Below are 19,786 nucleotides of genomic sequence, written 5' to 3' on the forward strand. Positions count from 1 at the left end.
ATGTTTTAAACATGTAGCTTTAATAACTATAATTATGCAAATGTAACAGCAAAAGTCATTTAACAAACATCTTATTAATCTATAAGATATAGATGTAGATTGATTTTTCTCTTAACATCTTCATGTTTATAAAAAACAGACAAAACAATTGTTTTCTTCTACTGAAAATGAGAAAGAAAAACAATTTTCTGAATGCCAGTGCTTAAAAACTAAATATACAAAAAAAAGTTTCACAAGAAATTTAGGCATTAAATTGTTTTCATCAAGAGGCTTACAAATTCATTTACTTAGTTCAGATTCACTGCATAACAGTCAAAATATAAGGAATGTCAAATCCCTTTCGTTCACTGACAATCAAGTCACTACCAGTACATACCAACTAATTCTCTATCCATATCTCAGTTCTTCCATCCATGTCCTTGTCACTATCCTGGCTCAATGAATAAAAAATATAGTTTTAAAATATAGGATGCAGAAAACATCTAAATGTAACTCAGAAGGTGACCCATAAAAAACTTCAGTAAAGATCTCTTACTATCATTAAAGCAGCTGTCGGCCTATCAAACATCCATTCCTAACCATCCATACTTTTTTTTTTTTTTTTTTTTTTTGAGACAGAGTCTCATTCTTTTTCGCTCAGGCTGGAGTACAGTTGTTCAACTTCTACTTACTGCAACCTCCGCCTCCTGGGTTTAATCAATTCTCCTGCCTCAGCCTCCCAAGTAGCTGGGATTACAGGCACGTGCCACCATGCCAGTCTAATTTTTGTATTTTTAGTAGAGATGGGGTTTCACCATGTTGGCTAGGCTGGTCTTGAACTTCTGACCTCAAGTGATCCACCTGCCGTGGCCTCTCAAAGTGCTGGGATTACAGGCATGAGCCAGCATGCCCAGCCCCATCCATACTTTCTAATGGAAACTGTGTTTTATTGAGGTATTTCTTCTCCTCAACATCCACACCTCCAAAACGTAGCTGGTGGCTGACATAAGTTTTATAAGGTTAATCTCATGCTCCTTGATGGTAGCTGGTTTAAGGTTTAAGGGCATGAGACACTTCTATTGAATGAGCCAATAAAAGGTATTAGAGATGTGGGAAAAGTTTCCATGCTCCCAATATAGCTGTACAGGTTCTCAAAAGGCAGTCACTTCTAGATATGATAGTGGGAACTGCTCTAGTTATTACTACCCTGAGATCAGAGACAACACATGAAGGACAGATGCAAAAGGAGCGGGCTCGACTCCTAGTCATATCGTGCTTTGAGCCACCCCACTTTTGGACTTATTACAACAGATAATGAATTTCCTTGAAGTTTAAAGAGAGCTATCAGGATTTTTATTACTTGTAATCAAAAACACCACTCCAACAAAAAAGCTAACTGATCCTAACTAATAAAAGACAGCTATAAATTCATCATTTTATTTAGTAAGAGAAAAAGTTACTTATGAAGATTTTTTATTCAACCACTCCCCAGGCAGTACCCTTGGTGCTTTACTGCGATCAGTAAGTATCCCTAAGGTAACTATCAAATGCCCAAAAGGTGCCACTCTTACAATTACAAAACACAGCTAATGAAGAAGGCAAAAAAAAATCAAGACAAGAACGAGAAGAACTACAAGAGAAACAAAGAATTTTGTTTAGCAATATAATTGTACATAATTTTAGGCCAAAAGAGAAAATGATGTTATTTCTAACAAGCATTAAGCCAAATAAAATAAAATACACTGATGTTCAAGATGAACTAATTTCATTGGCCCAGTGTCAACCACAAACTAAAAGAACTTAAATAAATGGCCCAATTACTAATTTCTTTAACCACTAGAAATTGTTTCCCAGAATTAGAAATGCTTCACTTCTCTTGATTTTGACCTTTTACTTTTCTTCCTATTTATTGTCAGGCTAAATCACACACTGCCATGTACTCTCTTAGGCTTTTCCATTACAAATTTGCTAAGGGGTAGTGAGACCTCAGGTGTTTCCTCAAAGCCAGCACCTCATTACCCTGAGTCTAACACAGCAGTAAGCAGAGCAAGCATTTCATCTATTTGCTGGATTAAATTCCGGATTCCCACAGGGTTACTGCTTTTCTAGGTTTGGCATTCAACTACATCCAATGTTTAAATTGTGTGTCTAATAAGGGCAAGATCACTATTTACACAAATACAACATGCTTTAGAGAAATTTCAATTTATCATACTAATTAAAAGATTTCTCTCAATTTAGAAACATCTTCTAATGTGAAGAAGAAACACTTAACAGGGATAGTAGCGTGCCTTAAAAATGATTGAGGGTACTATTCCTCGGATTATTTTCTGACCGTCCACAAGACCATCTCGATGCCTTATACCTATGTAGTAAAACATTAATTATCTACCAGGCAAATGAATAATTATTTTATAACTAACAGTAATAACAACTTGCAGCAAAATATATTTCAATTTGTAAGTCCAACATACTAAGTTAGACTAAAATTTATTGAATCCCCCCAAAAATTGTAATAACAGAGTTTTAGAGTACATAAAGTATTTTTGCTAAAAATAGCAGTATTTTAGGAAAGCTTATACAGTGACACTGTAATTATGAATGACTGTTTTATCAATTAGGAGAAAAAAGTTCATTTCTATTAAAAAACTCTGTTAATAAAAAAAAACAATCCTTACCCACCTCTGTGAATAATTTTCAAGTTTTCTTTTAAGTGGTTTAGTGCTTTCACAGTCTAGGGAGAAAAAGAAGAGATGGGATAAACAATTTGTTTCTTTTTATTCAAACAGCACAACAATTTATTACAAGTAACATCCCATGTAGTCTTTTGCATACATTTTAAGCTTAATATTTCAATATTCTGTCATTTCTTATTAACTAAAGATACTGAATAAGTTCAGATCTAAAAACTCAGTTGCCTTTATATGATGTTCCCAGATAGCTAAAACAAACAAACAAAAAAACCCAGTAACTTTTAGATTTATAATTTGTTTAATAATTCATTTAAAATTTTATCTTTTTTTGTATCTGCAACCTAAAATTTCCTGTCTTTGTTTTTCCTTTTTGTTTTGAAACTGGGTCTTGCTCCCACCTCAGCCTCCCAAACACCATCATGCCTGGCTAATTTTTTAAATTTTTAGTAGAGACAAGGTTCTCTTTATGTTGCCCAGGCTGGTCTCAAATTCCTGGGCTCAAACGATCCTCCTGCCTTGGCCTCTCAAACTGTGAGGATTACAGGCATGAACCATTGTGCCTGGCCTCTGAAATGTTCAAAATTAAAAAACAGGACAACAAAGATCACTGAGTTGGTTCTATTTCAACTAAGAGTAATAATAACTTAAAGCAAAAACTATTTCAATTTCTAAGTCCAGTAGTAAATAAAAAGTTTTCTAAATTCTCAGTTCCTCACAATCATTCACCCTCACTGGGCGCTAAGCCTTCAAGGTGATTTTCGAAGAGCTAGTGTATCTCTGTTCCCCACTGGGAATTTATCCAGAATTTATCCTGTTGCTTGGTCACTGATCATGATCAGAAAATTATACATTTCTTCAGGAAGGCAAGAAATAGAGACACACCTCAAACTAAGGGAGAACTACACAACAGGCCAACCATGTGCTGTAAGGTCAAGTCTTTGCTGACATCAAGCTGCTAGGTACAATAAGTGTAGAACACATAAATTTGTTGTTGAATAGCTATGCTTTTGTTTTTGCTGGTTTATTGATTACCAAGAGACTAAACACAAATTGTACATGTGTGCTTAATATATATACGAGGTGATGACCATGTCTTAACTTAGGCAAATATGGAATAAATCATTTTTTACAGTATATATTCTTTGTACTGCAATTCTAATTTCATGGCCACCGTGTCATACAGTGGTTAAGAGCAGGGTTCTGGGATCAGGCTGCCTGGATTTAAATCATTTACCACTTATAACCGAATACACTTCAAAGCAAGTTAGTTATTTAATCTGTTCATGCTTCAGATTTATCATCCATAAAAATGAGGTAACACTATTTGCCATAGAGTTGCTATGAAGATTAAATGTCACCAATAGTTTGGTACAAATAAGCATTTATAACCATTAGCTATTATCATTTTTTCTACTGTTATAATTATGAATAGTAACAAGTTTCAAGATAATACTGGTTTAATATATTGGAGAGAGATGGCCAAACTAATAATTGTAAAATATCATATACTCAGCTAAATAATGAATAAGTTTCTAGTCTAAGTTAGCTACTTTTTATACAATTATTTTTATAAAATTTAAAAATAAAATGATAAAATATTTTTATGAAATTATTTGAAAGGGTATATGTCTTGGTGAACTACATTGGAGGGGGAGTATGCTGTTAAGGAAGAGCTAGGAAATTACCTGCAAACGAAGTATCTATCTTACAACTTCCTATATAATTTTGTTTATATATCAACTAACCCAGAACATGCTAGCTCAGATTCTCAGAAGTTTCTAAGAATCTTATGGATTTTGCTCTATGAAAAGTAAAGTATCTTTTTTCTTTAGAAAAAAAAAATGTATAAACATTTGCCAACTTAAAGATTCAGAGCAAGAAACAAATTGATCAATGAATTCACTTTCAAAACTATAAACGCATATGTAAAAGAGTGCCCTTTTTCTTTTTTGGTACTCTGGTAAAAGTGAATTAACCAAATTTAGTAGTAAGCCTGGTCCCTAAAACTGCTAGTCAATATTTTAAATAGTTTAGACTGAATAACCAGAATCTTAAATCACAGTAAATATACTTTGTCCAAGGAATTCAATTATGGGGTTTCAAGGAGACTGCTATGATTCTGATTAATTTCAGGATAAGTGTGGTAATATAACCAATTTAAAAATAGTTAAAGCAATGGAAAAAAATGAACAGAAAATTGCTTTTTCTAGTCTTATTTAAAGAAAAGTCTGTTATGATTTATTGAGATTCAAAGGAAAAGAACATTGGCAGTATTTATCTAAACCATTATGATCTATTGTACTAACTACCCCACAGAGGTGACTTTGTCTCTGGTTATTAACTATAAATTATTTTCAGGAAGGTACTGTGAGTGACACTCAGATATGTACATTCAAAACTCCAGCAGCATCTCTATATAATTATATATCAATGAATAATTTAAAGACCAGGTACTTACTGCTAAAGTGATTTTGCCTAAAATTTCTTCTGGAATAACATCATCTAATACACTATATACATATTTGTAAAACTTATCAAACGAGGTAGACATGAGTTCCATACAGATCCAACAGTCACCCTATAAAATAACAAATATCTGTTATTCTTATATATCTTATATATCACCTTGCCTTTACTTAAAATGGAAATACAATAGAAAGGAACAATCTTCTTCTTATTTCAAATCTCAAACTAGTAATAATTTTTGTTTTCTTACTAAAGCCCTCAACAGAATATTCTACTCAGATTTAAACACCATGTAATTAAAGCCAATTTTCCCCACTCTTTAATTGTATGGACAAGGACAGCTTTATACTGAGACCTTTTATGCTTTTACATAAATTTCAAATTTTGCCAAAATTGAAAAAAAAAAAAAAAGCAGGAAATATGTAGAAAACCATTCTTTCCTACTAATAAAAACAGATGACTGTAATCTTAAGAGACTATATAAACTTTTTAAATTAGCCAAGAAAAGGAAAAAGACAAAAATACATAAAGTAAATTCTATGCCTCAAGACCCTATTCAAATGCCACTTTCTCAGCGAGGACCATTTTAACTGACATAAAGTGCAAGTCATCCCACCAGGCATTCCCTTACCCTGCTGTGTTCTGTTCTGTAAAGCCCTCAACATCCTCTAATATAAAGTGTAATTTACTTATTTATTATGTTTGTCATATATATTCCCTATTAGAATGTAACCTCTGCCAGAGCAAGGACTCAATAAATACTTGTTAAATGACTGGATGCTGGCTATAATTAAACTGAATCATTCAAACATTACTTGCATTATAGATTGTTTAAAACCAATTTGAAAGCAATTTGACAATAAAATAGAAATAAATGTGTTGATACCATTTTACAGAATCATCCCATGACTGGGAATGTAACTTAAGCAAATATTTCATAAATTACAAAAAGAAAAAACAAAACTAGAAACTGATGAACTATCTTATAAAAGGGGATAGCATAATATTAAAGAGATTATCTAAAATCAATTTTTTTGGAAACAGTACAGTTCATGAGAAGTATGCATGAGTCATGAAAAAATAAAGACTATAAGCAAATACCATGATTATAGCTGTAAAAGTATAGGATACACAGATGAACAAGAACTACAAAGTACCTTACAAAAGTGAAAATACTATCAAAATAGTTTTTAAAAAATTATCTTAAATAGTCCTGTGTGTTGTTACTTATAAAGACAGATGTTATCATCAAAGATTTTCTACCCACTAATCTCCTATCCTTCAATTATATAATAATTATATAATCAATCCTATCCTTGGATTATCTAAGAGATTAATGCTTATTAAAAGTAAAATTACTTGCCCAGAAAAATACACTACCCATGAACAGAATCCAGTGTCCCTAATGCTTTTCTTCTATCAACGTTTACAATGCACTCTTACAACAGGACCACTTTCTAGAACAATCATGTAGCTAAATGGCTATACATAGTATGTTTTTGTAAAGCATATCTGACATAGTGAACTTTTATATTTTCTGCATATAATCTTTCTTCTCTCTGTAAACCTCTCTTTCTTTAGAGTGCACTGTGAGAATGGCTCTCATGGAAGATCGAGTAATACCCTCCACCCAAAACAGACACAGCTTTATTTTAGAGACGCTATCTAAACAGGTTTACTAAAAATTTTCATCAGAGACAAACAGCACATTTACCTCATCCACTTACAAAAATAGCAGACAGAAACAACCTCTATAATACAGCAAATTGAAAACACAGACATACACACACACACACACACACACACACAGAGATGTTAGGAGTCTGAAAGGCCTGACATTATCTAAGCTCTCCTACTTTCTACTTACATAAGTTTGGGCCTCCTCATGTCATCTATGAAATGAGACTACCCCACCATCCTCAGTGGACTGTGACAAACATCGAATGAGTTAACATATGCAAAGCACAAACTAAAGTGACTGGCAGGTGCTAAAAACTATACTTACCAAATGGAAGGGAAAAGGAAGGGAAATATGGGCAAACAACAGAGAAAGCTGGATATGAGAGTGGGAGAATAAAGATAAGAAGTAAACTGAGAACTGAAGATGAGAAGGGGGGAGAGAAAAGAGCAATGAGCTCCAGAGCAACAAGTCTTTGTAATTTTTAAGGAACATAACCTAATGTAACTTTCTTATCTCTCTGACAGTTCCTTTTGGTCATACAGAGAAGACGACAATGGCAATGAGCTGCATTTTAAAAAATGAAATGCTGGGTTCTGTCAGGGGGAAATAGGGGAGGGACAGCAGGGGGTGGGGAGCTGGGGAGAGATGGCATGGGGAGAAATGCCAGATATAGGTGAAGGGGAGGAAGGCAGCAAATCACGCTGCCATATGTGTACCTATGCAACAATCTTGCATCTTCTTCACATGTACCCCAAAACCTAAAATGCAATTAAAAAAAAAAAAATGAAATGCTGTGAGCTGCCTGAAAAAGTAGTGACAGCAGCATGACTGTCATGCTCAAGCAGAAAACAGGATGACCACAGGTCTGAAACACAGAAAAAGTTAACAAATGTGGGTTTATTGGGTAAAAAAAAAAAGCTGGAGAATAATGAAAATCTGAACACAAAGGTAACATAATGGTTCCTAAAGATCCACATATAACCAATAACATATACTAATAATAACCATTAGAAAATACAGTAAAAAAGATGTCATTCTCGATAAAGATACAAACTACGTCACCAAGGAATGTATATAATAAAATAGGCAGAACCTTTATGAAAACAAATATAAAATGTTACTAAAGGACATGACAATAACCTGAACAGACAAGAGTGGCAGACCATGATTACAAATGCGAAGATCATAAGCATGTCAAATTCTCCCAAATTAATCTAAGAATTCAAGAACCTGAACAAGATGACCCTAAAGCTTATGTTAAAGTAGAGCCAAGAATAACTTAGATAATTTTAAAGAGATACTGACCTACCAGATAAAGACATTTTATAAAACCATCACAAATAAAAGATAAATACACCAAAGAAACAGATGCAAAAGTTCATGCAGATACAGAAGTCTGACCAATGACAGAAGTAACAAAGCAAATCGTGGCAAAATAATGCATTATTCAATGAATGTTGCTGGGCCCACTGGCCTTCCATATAGAAAAAATTAAATTCTGACATCAAATCATTGACAAATATATATGCAAAAATTCCCAAATGGATTTTGTAAAAGCAAACATTTAAAACTTCTTTCGTAAGAGCTCTCCATGACTCTTATGCCGGAAAAAAAATTTTTCCCAGGAATACTCATAAAAACAACAAATCACAAAAGATAAGACCTGTTAAATTTAACTCTATTATAATGAATACCTCTGTATAAACAAGGACAACATACCAAAAGTTTAAAAATAAGACAAAAACATCTATTTCGATGTAAAGAAACAAAAGATCAATACCACTGATATAAAGTGCATTTGTACCGACATAAAGTTCAAGTCATCCCACCAGGCATTCCCCTTACCCTGCTCTGTTCTGTAAAGCCCTCACCATCCTCTAATATAAAATGTAATTTACTTACTTATTATGTTTGTCATATATATTCCCAACTAGAATGTAACCTCTGCCAGAGCAAGGACTCAAAGAATACTTGTTAAACAACCGGATGCTGGCTATAATTAAATGGTATCATTCAAACATTACTTGCATTATAGATTGTTTTACATCCCTGAAAAATAGTTATGCTAAATTAATTAGGAAAAGACAAAACAGTAGAATAACATCAAAGGCAATTTTTTAAAAAGCCTAAATATGTGTCAAAAAATTCTGTATCTCACCAATCAAGGAAATGCAATTTTAAAAGTGAGAAACCATTTCCAACTGCCAAAAATTAAATGTTTACTATCAAATGTTAGTACAGACCAGGAAAAAAAAGACCTGTGACTGTAAATGCTGATAGCATACTCAATAAACATGTCCCCTTTCCTCTGTACAATGTACCTAGATAAAATCTACATTTCCTAGTCTTTAAATGTAAAGAAAGGCAACCAAAGAGGTATCAACACAAAACCATTGGTTCATGACTCCAGGAAAATCCTTTTAGTTCTTCCCCCTTTTCTTCCTTCACATGGACATGATAGCTGAACTCTAAGAGCCAATGTGGACCATGAAGTAATCTTAACAACTGAAACTATAAACTAAGCTACTAGCTACTATAACAGTCAGGAATGACTGACACCAAATATATTTTCTTTTTTTTGAGACAGAGTCTCGCTCTGTCACCCAGGCTGCAGCGCAGTGGTGGGATCTCAGCTCACTGCAACCTCCACCTCCCAGTTCAAGTGATTCTCCTGCCTCAGCCTCCTGAGTAGCTATTACAGGCATGCACCACCATTCCCAGCTAATTTTTGTATTTTTAGTAGAGACAGAGTTTTACCATGTTGGCCAGGCTGGTATCGACATGATAACTGAACTCTAGGAGCCAACCTCGACCATGAGGTAACCCTAATGATTGAAACTATAAACTAAGCAAACTACTAGTAGTCAGGAATGACTAATATCAAATACAATTCTTGATAAAGAAATTCTGGTGGAAATGTAAGTCACTACTCAAGTTGGAGACATTTGTATCATTATATCTAGCAATTATATTTCCATGGACATATGCTAAATAATCTGTAACCTAAATTGTCAAGAAGACATGCAAAACAATTGTTCATTTTTGTACCGTTTATAATTATAAAAAATTAGAAGCAATCTACATTAGGATTTCTAAAAATAAAATAAAATAGGGTGTATTTAATCATCAGAATACTACATAGTAGTTAAATTAACTAAGTGTATATATTACAAATCTATATTTACATAAACCTTGAAAACCATGTTGAATAAAACTATGCTGAATAAAATGTACAATAGAGAATGCATATAGGATTCCATTTACTTTAACTGAAAATACAGAAAGCATTATTGCGTAAAATGTAGGGGAAAATGCACATGTGGAAAACCTAAACAAGCAAACAAACTGAAGGAAATACTCAGGATAGTGTTTAGATCTGTAAAGGGAAATGTGATCAGGGCTTTAATTGTATTTATAATATTTAAAGACGGATAAAGAATAAATATGCCAATATAAGATTTGGGTAGTTGTTTCTCTTCTGTAATTTAGTCTATGTTTAAAATATTTCACAGTATAAAAAGAGCATGGATCACCTTAAGAAACAAAAGAAAAGCAAATTAAGCAAAAAGAAAACGTGGCACAGATACACCATGGAATACTATACAGCCATGAAAAACGATGAGTTCATGTCCTTTGTAGGGACTTGGATGAATCTGGAAACCATCATTCTCAGCAAACTGACACAAGAACAGAAAGACAAACACCGTATGTTCTCACTCATAGGTGGGTGCTGAACAATGAGAACACGTGGACTCAGGGAGAGGAGCATCACACACTGGGGAGAGGGGGGTAGGGGAGAGACAGCAGGGGGTGGGGAGGGGGGGGAGGGTGGGAAGGGATAATATGGGGAGAAATACCAGATATAGTATGCACCTAAAGTAAAATAAATAAATAAATAAAGAAAGGAAGAAACCACAATCAGAATGACCACCCCTCCATCAAAAAATAATAACAGAACAGCAATACAGAAAATCATGTAACTAAGGCCGGGTGCAATGGTTCATGCCTGTAATTCCAGTGATTTAGGGGGCCAAGGTGGGAGGATGGTTTGTGGCCAGGAGCTTGAGACTAGCCTGGGCAATAAAGCAAGACCCCAACTAAATAAATAAACACAAAAATAATAATTTAATTAGCCAGGCGGTGGTAGTGCATGCCTACAGTCCCAGCTACTCAGGAGTCTGATGTGGGAAGATCCCTAGAGCCCAGGAATTCAAGGTTCTGTTGAGCTAGGATGATGCGACTGTACTCCAGCCTGGGCCACAGAGCTAGACCCTGACTCTTTAAAAATTAAATAAATAAATAAATAAATAAGAAAATCATTTAACTGAGAGCTAGCTGGTTCATAGAGATGGTCAGTAAAATTGATAAACCTCTAGCTGGACTAATTGGGAAGAAAAATAAAAGACATAAATTACCAGTATCAGAAACAAGTAGGAGGGAGGGAAGGAGGTGCAGGGAAGACAAAAGTAATACACTACAGACTCTACCAATATTAATAAAAAAGGAATATTATGAATAATTTTATTCCAATAAATTTGATAATTTAGATGAAAGGGATAAATTTCTTGAAAGAAACAAATATCAAAGATCACTCAACAAGAAACACGTAACTTGAACAGAACTCTATCTTTGAAAGGAATTGGATACTCAGTCAAAAATCTTCTCAAAAAGAAATCTCCAAGTTCAAGTGGCTTCATTGGTAAATTCTATCAAATATTTACAAAAGAAATAATACCAATTCTATATAAATTCTTCTAGAAAATTCAGGAAGAGGAAATATTTCCCAACTCATTCTATGAGGCTAGCATTACATTGATACAAGTCAGACAGAAATAAGAAAACCATACATCAATGCCTCTTATAGATACAAAAATTTTTAATGAATTTTAGCAAATTAGCTAAATTTTAGTAATTTAGCAAAGTGAATCCAATGATAAACAAAAAAAATACATCATAACCAAGTGGATTTCTCCCAAAAATAAAAGCTATGTTTAATATCTGTTATCAGTCCATATAACTTAGCATTATTAAAACAACAAACAAATCATACATCTCAAAAACATCTCAAGGATGTGGAAAAAGAATATGACAAAAATCTAACATCCATTCCTGACAAAATCTCTCAGCAAACTAGGAGTAAAAGGAAACTTTCTCAACCAATTAAAAAAAAAAATCAATCAAAAGCCCATAGCTAATATTATATTTAATGATGAAAACATGAATGCTTTCTCTCTAAAATCAGAAAAAAAAAAACAAGAATGTCTACTCTCACCATATCTATTCAACAGCATACTGAAGGTTCTAGCCAGTGCAATAAGGCAAGACAAAAAGAGATAAAGGCACTAACTGAGAAAGAAGTAACTCTCTTTATTAACAGACAAAATGATGATCTATGTAGTAAATCTGAAAGGACCTAAAAAAGCTACTAGAATATATGTTTAACAAGGTTGCTGCACACAAGATCAATATAAAAAATCAAATATTTATGCATATTAGTCACGAGAGAAAATTAAATTTAAAAATATATATTATAGCATTAAAAACACTAAACACTTAAAGGCAACTCTAGTAAGAATACGAAAGAGTTAAACAGTGAAACTAAAATATTGCTGAGAAAAATTAAAGAAGATGTAAAATAATGGAGTGAGATGCCACATTAAAGGGTCAATAGACTTACTATTTTAAGATATCAATGTTCCCCCAGTAGACCTACAAATTTAGCAAAATCCCAATCAAAAATCCCAGCAGGTTGTTTTTTGTTGTTGTTGTTTGCATCTTTTTTGGAAGAAACTGACAAGCGGATTCTAAAATCCACATGAAAATGGAGGATATGAAAGAGCCAAAACAACTTTTAAAAGAACAAAGTTTAAGGACCAACACTCAAATCTGAAGACTTTCTACAAAGCTGGAGTAGTCCAAAACCATGTGAGATTAGTGCAAAGACAGACAACAGATGAACGGAACACAGCAGATAGTCCAAAAATAGACCCACCTCTCTATGGACAACTGGTATCTGATAAAGGTACAAAGGATATCCATATGCAAAAAAAAAAAAAAATCATCAATATATAACTCTCAATATATATAAAAACTAACTCCAAATGGATAAGTATGTGATACCTAGAACTATAAAACTGCTAGGAGAAAACTTAAGAGATTATCTTAAGTGGGCTTGAGTTAGACGAGAGCTCTTATAAACAACATCAAAAGCACAATACATGAATTTAAAAATTGGCCTATATCAACATTAAAAACTTCTGCTCTCCAAAAACACTGTTAACAATATAACAAAATAAGCACAGACAGGAGATAGTATCTGCAAATTGTAGGTCTGATGATAAACTTGTATCCAAACATATTTTTTAAAACTTCTCAAAACTGAATAATAACAAATATCCCAATTTAAATATAAATGTAGAACAGATTTTAACTAACTTCATCAAAGAAGATATAAAGTTGGTAAAGAAGCATATGAAAAGACATTCAACACTGTAAAGTCATTAAAAACATACAGATTAAAAATACAAAGAGATTGCACCACACATTTACTAGAATGGCTAAACATTAACACAAAAGATCATACCAAGTATTAGAAAAGACATGGAAGAGGCTGGGCGTGGTGGCTCACACCTGTAATCCCAGCACTTTGGGAGGCCGAGGTGGGTGGATCATCTGAGGTCGGGAGTTTGAGACCAGCATGACCAACATGGAGAAATCCCATCTCTACTAAAAATACAAAAAATTAGCTGGGTGTGGTGGCGCATGCCTGTAATCCCAGCTACTCGGGAGGCTGAGGTAGGAGAATCACTTCAACCTGGGAGGCAGAAGTTGCAGTGAGCTGAGATCACACCATTGCACTCCAACCTGGACAACAAGAGCAGGACTCCATCTCAAAAAAAAAAAAAAAAAAAGACATGGAAGAAACAGAACTCTCAAATGCTACTGGCGAAAGTATAAAATGATACAACTACCTTAGAAAAAGGCTTGCACATTTTTTAAAAAGTTAAACACGCACCTACAATATGATCTAGCCATTCCACCTCCATGTAATTACCCCAGAAAAATAAAAGCTTGTCTATACAATTAGACATAAATGCTCAAAGAAACTTTATTTGTAATAGATGAAAACTGAAAACAATCCAAATGGCCATTGACAGGTAAATGAGTAACAAACTGATATATCTGCATAATGTAACATTACAGATAGTACTTGGCAATTAAAAGAAATAAACAAACTACTGATAAATGCAAAAATAATTATACCAAGTGAAAGATGACAAACTGAAAAGTATACACTGTAAGATTTCATTTATATAAAAATCTAGAAAACACAAATTAATCTATAGTGGCATAAAGCAGATCAGTGGTTATCTGAGTATGGGGACAACAGAGAGGTGGCAGGTATTACCTCTGTGGCAGAGGGAAACTCGTGTCTGATGGGTATATTCATTATCTTGATTTTGGTGATAATTCTACAGGTATATACATTTGTTCAAGCATATCAAACTGTACATTTTACATATGGGAAGTTTATCATATGTCAATTTTACCTCCATAAGCTGCATTTAAAACTTGCAAGGAGAAAGAAAAGGGACAGGAGAAAAGGGGTGAACATAAAGATAGGAAAGGGGAAGTAAGGATAGAAAAGGCTCACTTTAGTCAGCATCACTGTCTTCTATAGTCTGATGAACTTCTACATTCACAAGTTACTAAGAACAGTGCTTTCTCAACTAGAATTTATTCCCCGACCTCTAAAGAGGTTTAAAATCAGAGTTCACCTGCTATGAAATTCTCAAGTTTCATATATTAGAAGACATTAGTTTCATTTTTGAGGAATTTCATATATTCCAAACAAATTTAATTTTGCTACTTAAAATTTATAGCTTGCTAGCAATAGTTATTTCATAAGCTAAGGATTTTTAAGTGAAAGAAAGGATTTTTAAGTGATACTAAGTTTCAGTATTGTTAAGATAAGTGGTAGGTCTTTTTTGTAAAATATAGGCTAAAAGTTACTTCCATTATTCTACTATTATCACGCTCTTTTTCCCATCTACCTACAAAGCCTGAAAATGACTTTCAGAAACCCGTGCAATTGAGCGATCTAGTAACTTATCTAAACCAAATCCAAGCTGTACTTTGGACTTTTGAGTCCGGTTCCATCCTAGGAAGAAGTATGCATGGTTGAAGACAATAGCAATAAAGAAGTTATCAACTTCAATATTAAGTATTATTCACTGCTCTGAATAAGTTATAGAACTTTCAGATGCTCAATACTGCCCAACTGCAAGATTAATCTCTAAGTAGTGGAACTACCATTTGATCTAGCAATCCTACTACTGGGTATCTACCCAAATAAAAATAAATCATTATATCAAAAAGATACCTGCACTGGTATGCTTACTGCAGCACTATGTATAATGACAAAGTCATGGAATCAACCTAAAAGTCCACATTTTTTAAAACATGACGTGTATACAAAATAGAATACTATTCAGCCGTAAAAAAAATAAAATCATTTTTTATAGCAACAAAGATACACTGAAGGCCATTATCTTTAGTGAAACAACTCAGAAACAGAAAGATAAATACTGCATGTTCTTGCTTATAAGCGGGAGCTAAATCATGTGCACACATGGACACAGTACAGAACTGGAGACCCTGGAGACATAGAAGGGTGGGAGGAGTTGAGCGGGGTGGATTACGAAAAATTACTTGATGGGTACAATGTACATTGTTCGCGTGATGGATACACTAAAAACCCACACTGCACCACTACTCAACATATCCATATAACAAAATTGCACTTGTACCCCTTAAATTTAAATAACATTTAAATTTAAATAAATACATAGTAGCTACAAGAATAAGAAAAATAACATCTCAGAAGCTCCTTGATGGATGGCTGACTGAACCAAAACAAGAGCTGAAGTCTAGTGGTTGTTCAAATTAGGTGAAACGAATCCCTGGAGGGTGTCTCACAGTAACAGGAATTGAAAGCACTCTCTCTCACACACAGTGATGGTAAGATGAAGTAAAAAGTCCTAACTACATACATTCATTTCTACTATTTCACGAATTCAGATTTTGTGTTCTATTACTGGAACTGAAGGTCACGTCACCAAAAAAAGATGCACGTAAATCATCTACTGCAAAAGAAAAATGTTTCTTTAAACTCTTACTAAGTCTGTTCATTATTTTAGTATTTTTAACCTTTGTAACTTCGGGAAATACACTTTTACTATTCACTCTTTAAAGGTAAATGATAAAAGTAACACTTTCACTATTGTAAAAGTTGTACTTTCTGCTTTTCTTTTTTCTTTTTGAGACGGAGTCTTGCTCTGTTACCCAGGCTGCAGTGCAGTGGCTCAATCTCGGCTCACTGCAACCTCCGCCTGCTGGGTTCAAGCAATTCTCCTGCCTCAACCTCCCAAGTAGCTGGGACTATACGCACACACCACCATGCCCAGCTAATTTTTTGTAATTTTAGTAGAGGCACAGTTTCACCATGTTGGCCAGGCCGCTCTCTAACTCCTCATCTCATGATCCACCCGCCTTGGCCTCCCAAAGTGCTGGGATTACAGGTGTGAGTCACCACACCCAGCCCTACTTTCTGCTTTTCTAAAATTTAATCTTTTATTATTGAGAAAGTACCTATTACAGATTCCATGCTAATTTGGGGGGAAAGCTCGTGTTTCATCTACTTAGGCATTTTGTGTATTTATACAACTTAACTGTGTAGTTCCTTCATCTCATCTTAGTGTGAAGTAACCTTCATCTTATCATACATCTTATTATATCAAAATTCTTATTTAAAAAGCATATGTATATATACATACATATATATCTTCATCCCTGGACCACTTCTAATAAAACAGAAGGAACAAAGGCCGGGCGCGGTGGCTCACGCTTGTAATCCCAGCACTTTGGGAGGCCGAGGCGGGTGGATCACGAGGTCAAGAGATCGAGACCATCCTGGTCAACATGGTGAAACCCCGTCTCTACTAAAAATACAAAAAAATTAGCTGGGCATGGTGGCGCACACCTGTAGTCCCAGCTACTCGGGAGGCTGAGGCAGGAGAATTGCTTGAACCCAGGAGGCGGAGGTTGCAGTGAGCCGAGATCGTGCCATTGCACTCCAGCCTGGGTAACAAGAGCGAAACTCCGTCTCAAAATAAATAAATAAATAAATAAAATAAAATAAAAAGCATTATCTAAAAAAAAAAAAAAAAAAAAAAAAAAATAGAAGGAACAGTGAGATTTCTGTCTCTGGAATGCCATCTGTGCCACTTGTTGGCTGTGTAACTTTTGTCAAAAACACTAAATTCATTTTCCTATCTGGAAATAGGGGATAATACCACCAAGTCCCGAAGATTATTGGGAAGACAATATATGTGAAAACTGTAAAGCATTCAACAGATGTCAGTGTTTATAGCTGCATATGTCAACTCCCTTCAACCTTTCTGAGACATAAAATCAAATTTTACTCAGCTATCCATAAGAAAACTGTCAGAATATTGTTCAGATACTACGCCAAGCTTCTGTGCTTTGTTTCCACACTTTTATCAATCATGGATATGACTTACTCCGCTTTCTCTTCATACAATCAGACTAGCACACTATCTAGCCCAAGGCTAGGTATGTGAACAGTACTTAAATGAATGACTAAATAAGTGAACAAGTGAATTAAATTGGTATGTTCCAGCACTATGGAGGCGATTTAGAGTTCAGATAGAGCTGGGGAAAGTCTATAGTGAAAATGAATACAGCAATGAAAAAGCTGACCAGAGAATCTAGTTAGGAGAGAAGACCTAGTTCAATCCCTAATTAGCTACTGTTCTGCATATGGTGTGATGATTTAATGACTGTGAAGAAAAGTTCACAGTTTGGGAATAGGCAGAGGAGGAGATGGAAAGATTCTTATGCAACATGAAGAAAGTTCCAAACATTTAGAATAATATTACATAATATTTAGGTCCAAGATATAGTCATACACATGAATACATGACTGTATACCGATGTAATATAATGCTGATGTGAAATAATGGAAGAAAATTAATAAATTCAGTATATCTGGTCATAAAAATGAATAAAAAGTACCAAGAAAGGAATAAAAAGAAACTACATGAGACCAGAATTAACAATTAGTGATTCAACAAATAAATGTGCTCTGTCATGAAGTAGAATGCATTGTTACTAGTTACCTAGTAAGAGCACAGAAAAACAAATAAAAATTTCAGAATTAGGTTTAGAATTAACTAACCTCTAACATATTTTCCAATTATAAGATTTCATGTATTTCTATTCAGTGCCACATTCAACCCTGTTTAAAAATATGTATTCATTTTAAAGCCAGTAACAGCAAAAACCTCAAGGCTACACTCTATGATCCCATCCCAAAAAGAAGAGAGGAGTGGGAGGCTTTTTCTTACCAGTTTATTATAACCCAGCTATTCACCCTAACATTTTCAAAATGAGAAAGGTATTTTTTTAAGAGTATTTGCAATGCTTAGCAGTTCAGTTCAAGTCCTACTCAACTAAGTATCACCATTTTTGATGGTAGTTTAGGATACTATAATTCATTGACTCATTTACAGCTCCAGCTCTACTCCTAGCCCAAACTCAATTCCACACTTCAGGCAGCTGGATGACCGGAAATGTGTAAGTGGACTGAGAGCTGGAGGCAGAAATGATAATCCAAGTTAGGATACAGAATAACCAGAGGCCAAAAGAAGAAACATGATTATAAGACCAAGAAATTAGAGCTTTAGTTTCTACACTAAAATCTGGATAAGAGAATCAGAAAAAAAGAATTTCTATTATAACTGTTAATTTCCATGTCTGTTGGATATACTTCAAGATTATGGGCAGGGACACAAAAATGCAGATATACACTTGATGACAGATGGGTAAAAGTTAAAAAATAAAGTTGGGGGAGGCACTGTTCAAGACCCAATGAAAATCTAAACCTATAACAAAAGCACTGATATTTAGAAGTCAGTTGATTTGTCAGGTTTTTAAAGAAAATACTTGTAAATAAAAAAAGGAAATATAAGATTTACAAATGATAGCCACAAATACTAAAACACACACACACACACACACACACACACACACACACACAAAAATACATGTGATTCACCCCTTACCCACTACTCCAAAAAGAGTGTCAGGAGTTACTGTGTAGATTATCATGGTTACATACTAAGATACAAAGATATTAACTTATGACTAATGTATGGCATTTAAGATTAGAATCTAATCCTGCCATCGTCATTTGTCCCAATTAGATACTCATTCATCGGCTAAAACCCAGTTTATTCCTACCTCTCTGAAGAGTGCACCATAAAACTGAACAATGTATGGGCAATCGCTACTCCGCATTACTACGTCCAAATCCATAAGAAGTTGTTTTTGTTCTTTTTCATCCACTGTTGACCGAATTCTCTGGAAAAGAATGACAAAAGATGTCAAAAAAAAAACCAGTAAGTTTTTCAAAAAAAATAATAATTTTTAGTCTCGTGGTGGAGAAAAACCTCTACCACGAGACTAAAAATTACCAAGTAAACTTTACAAATATTAACTAGATAAGAAAATTATCATCTTGCTTTACAAGAATAATTTTTACCACAGAAAGTTTAACAAACAGCACTTAGAAATCCTTTAAAGGAGACAGGGCCATTTAACCACAAGCATTTACTAATAATGCTGGGAGTTACACAACAAAGTTCTTAGGCAGTAAAAATTAACCTCCACATGCAAATATAGAGAAAATGATAATGAGTTGTAACAGTTTCATATGAATAATTACAGGTAGCTTTATACATACTTTTAATCACCATTTCAAAATCGTATGGAGTCTAGGCATTCAATGCAACAACATCCCTCTTCACTCACTAGCATCACCATACCACAATGTCCTCATTGACAAAGATAGGAAATAGTCCAGAACTGGATAAAGTGAATACTA

At 34.2% G+C, this 19,786-nt stretch overlaps 1 protein-coding gene across 1 annotated transcript in view; it reads right to left on the bottom strand.

The window, feature by feature from the left end:
• MAP2K4 (mitogen-activated protein kinase kinase 4) overlaps positions 1-19,786 on the bottom strand; it is a 97,686-nt gene that overhangs the window by 31,941 nt on the left and 45,959 nt on the right. The window contains exons 6-8 of the mRNA XM_032279375.1: positions 19,144-19,263; positions 5,131-5,250; positions 2,662-2,713 (exon numbers count right to left, since the gene is read on the bottom strand). Of these exons, the coding sequence (XP_032135266.1) occupies positions 2,662-2,713; positions 5,131-5,250; positions 19,144-19,263 (292 nt within the window). The remainder of the gene's footprint in view (positions 1-2,661; positions 2,714-5,130; positions 5,251-19,143; positions 19,264-19,786) is intronic.

The sequence above is a fragment of the Sapajus apella genome, unplaced genomic scaffold (genome assembly GCF_009761245.1).
Source record: "Sapajus apella isolate SASKATOON/1434 unplaced genomic scaffold, GSC_monkey_1.0 scaffold12, whole genome shotgun sequence".
Taxonomy (NCBI): Eukaryota; Metazoa; Chordata; class Mammalia; order Primates; family Cebidae; genus Sapajus; species Sapajus apella.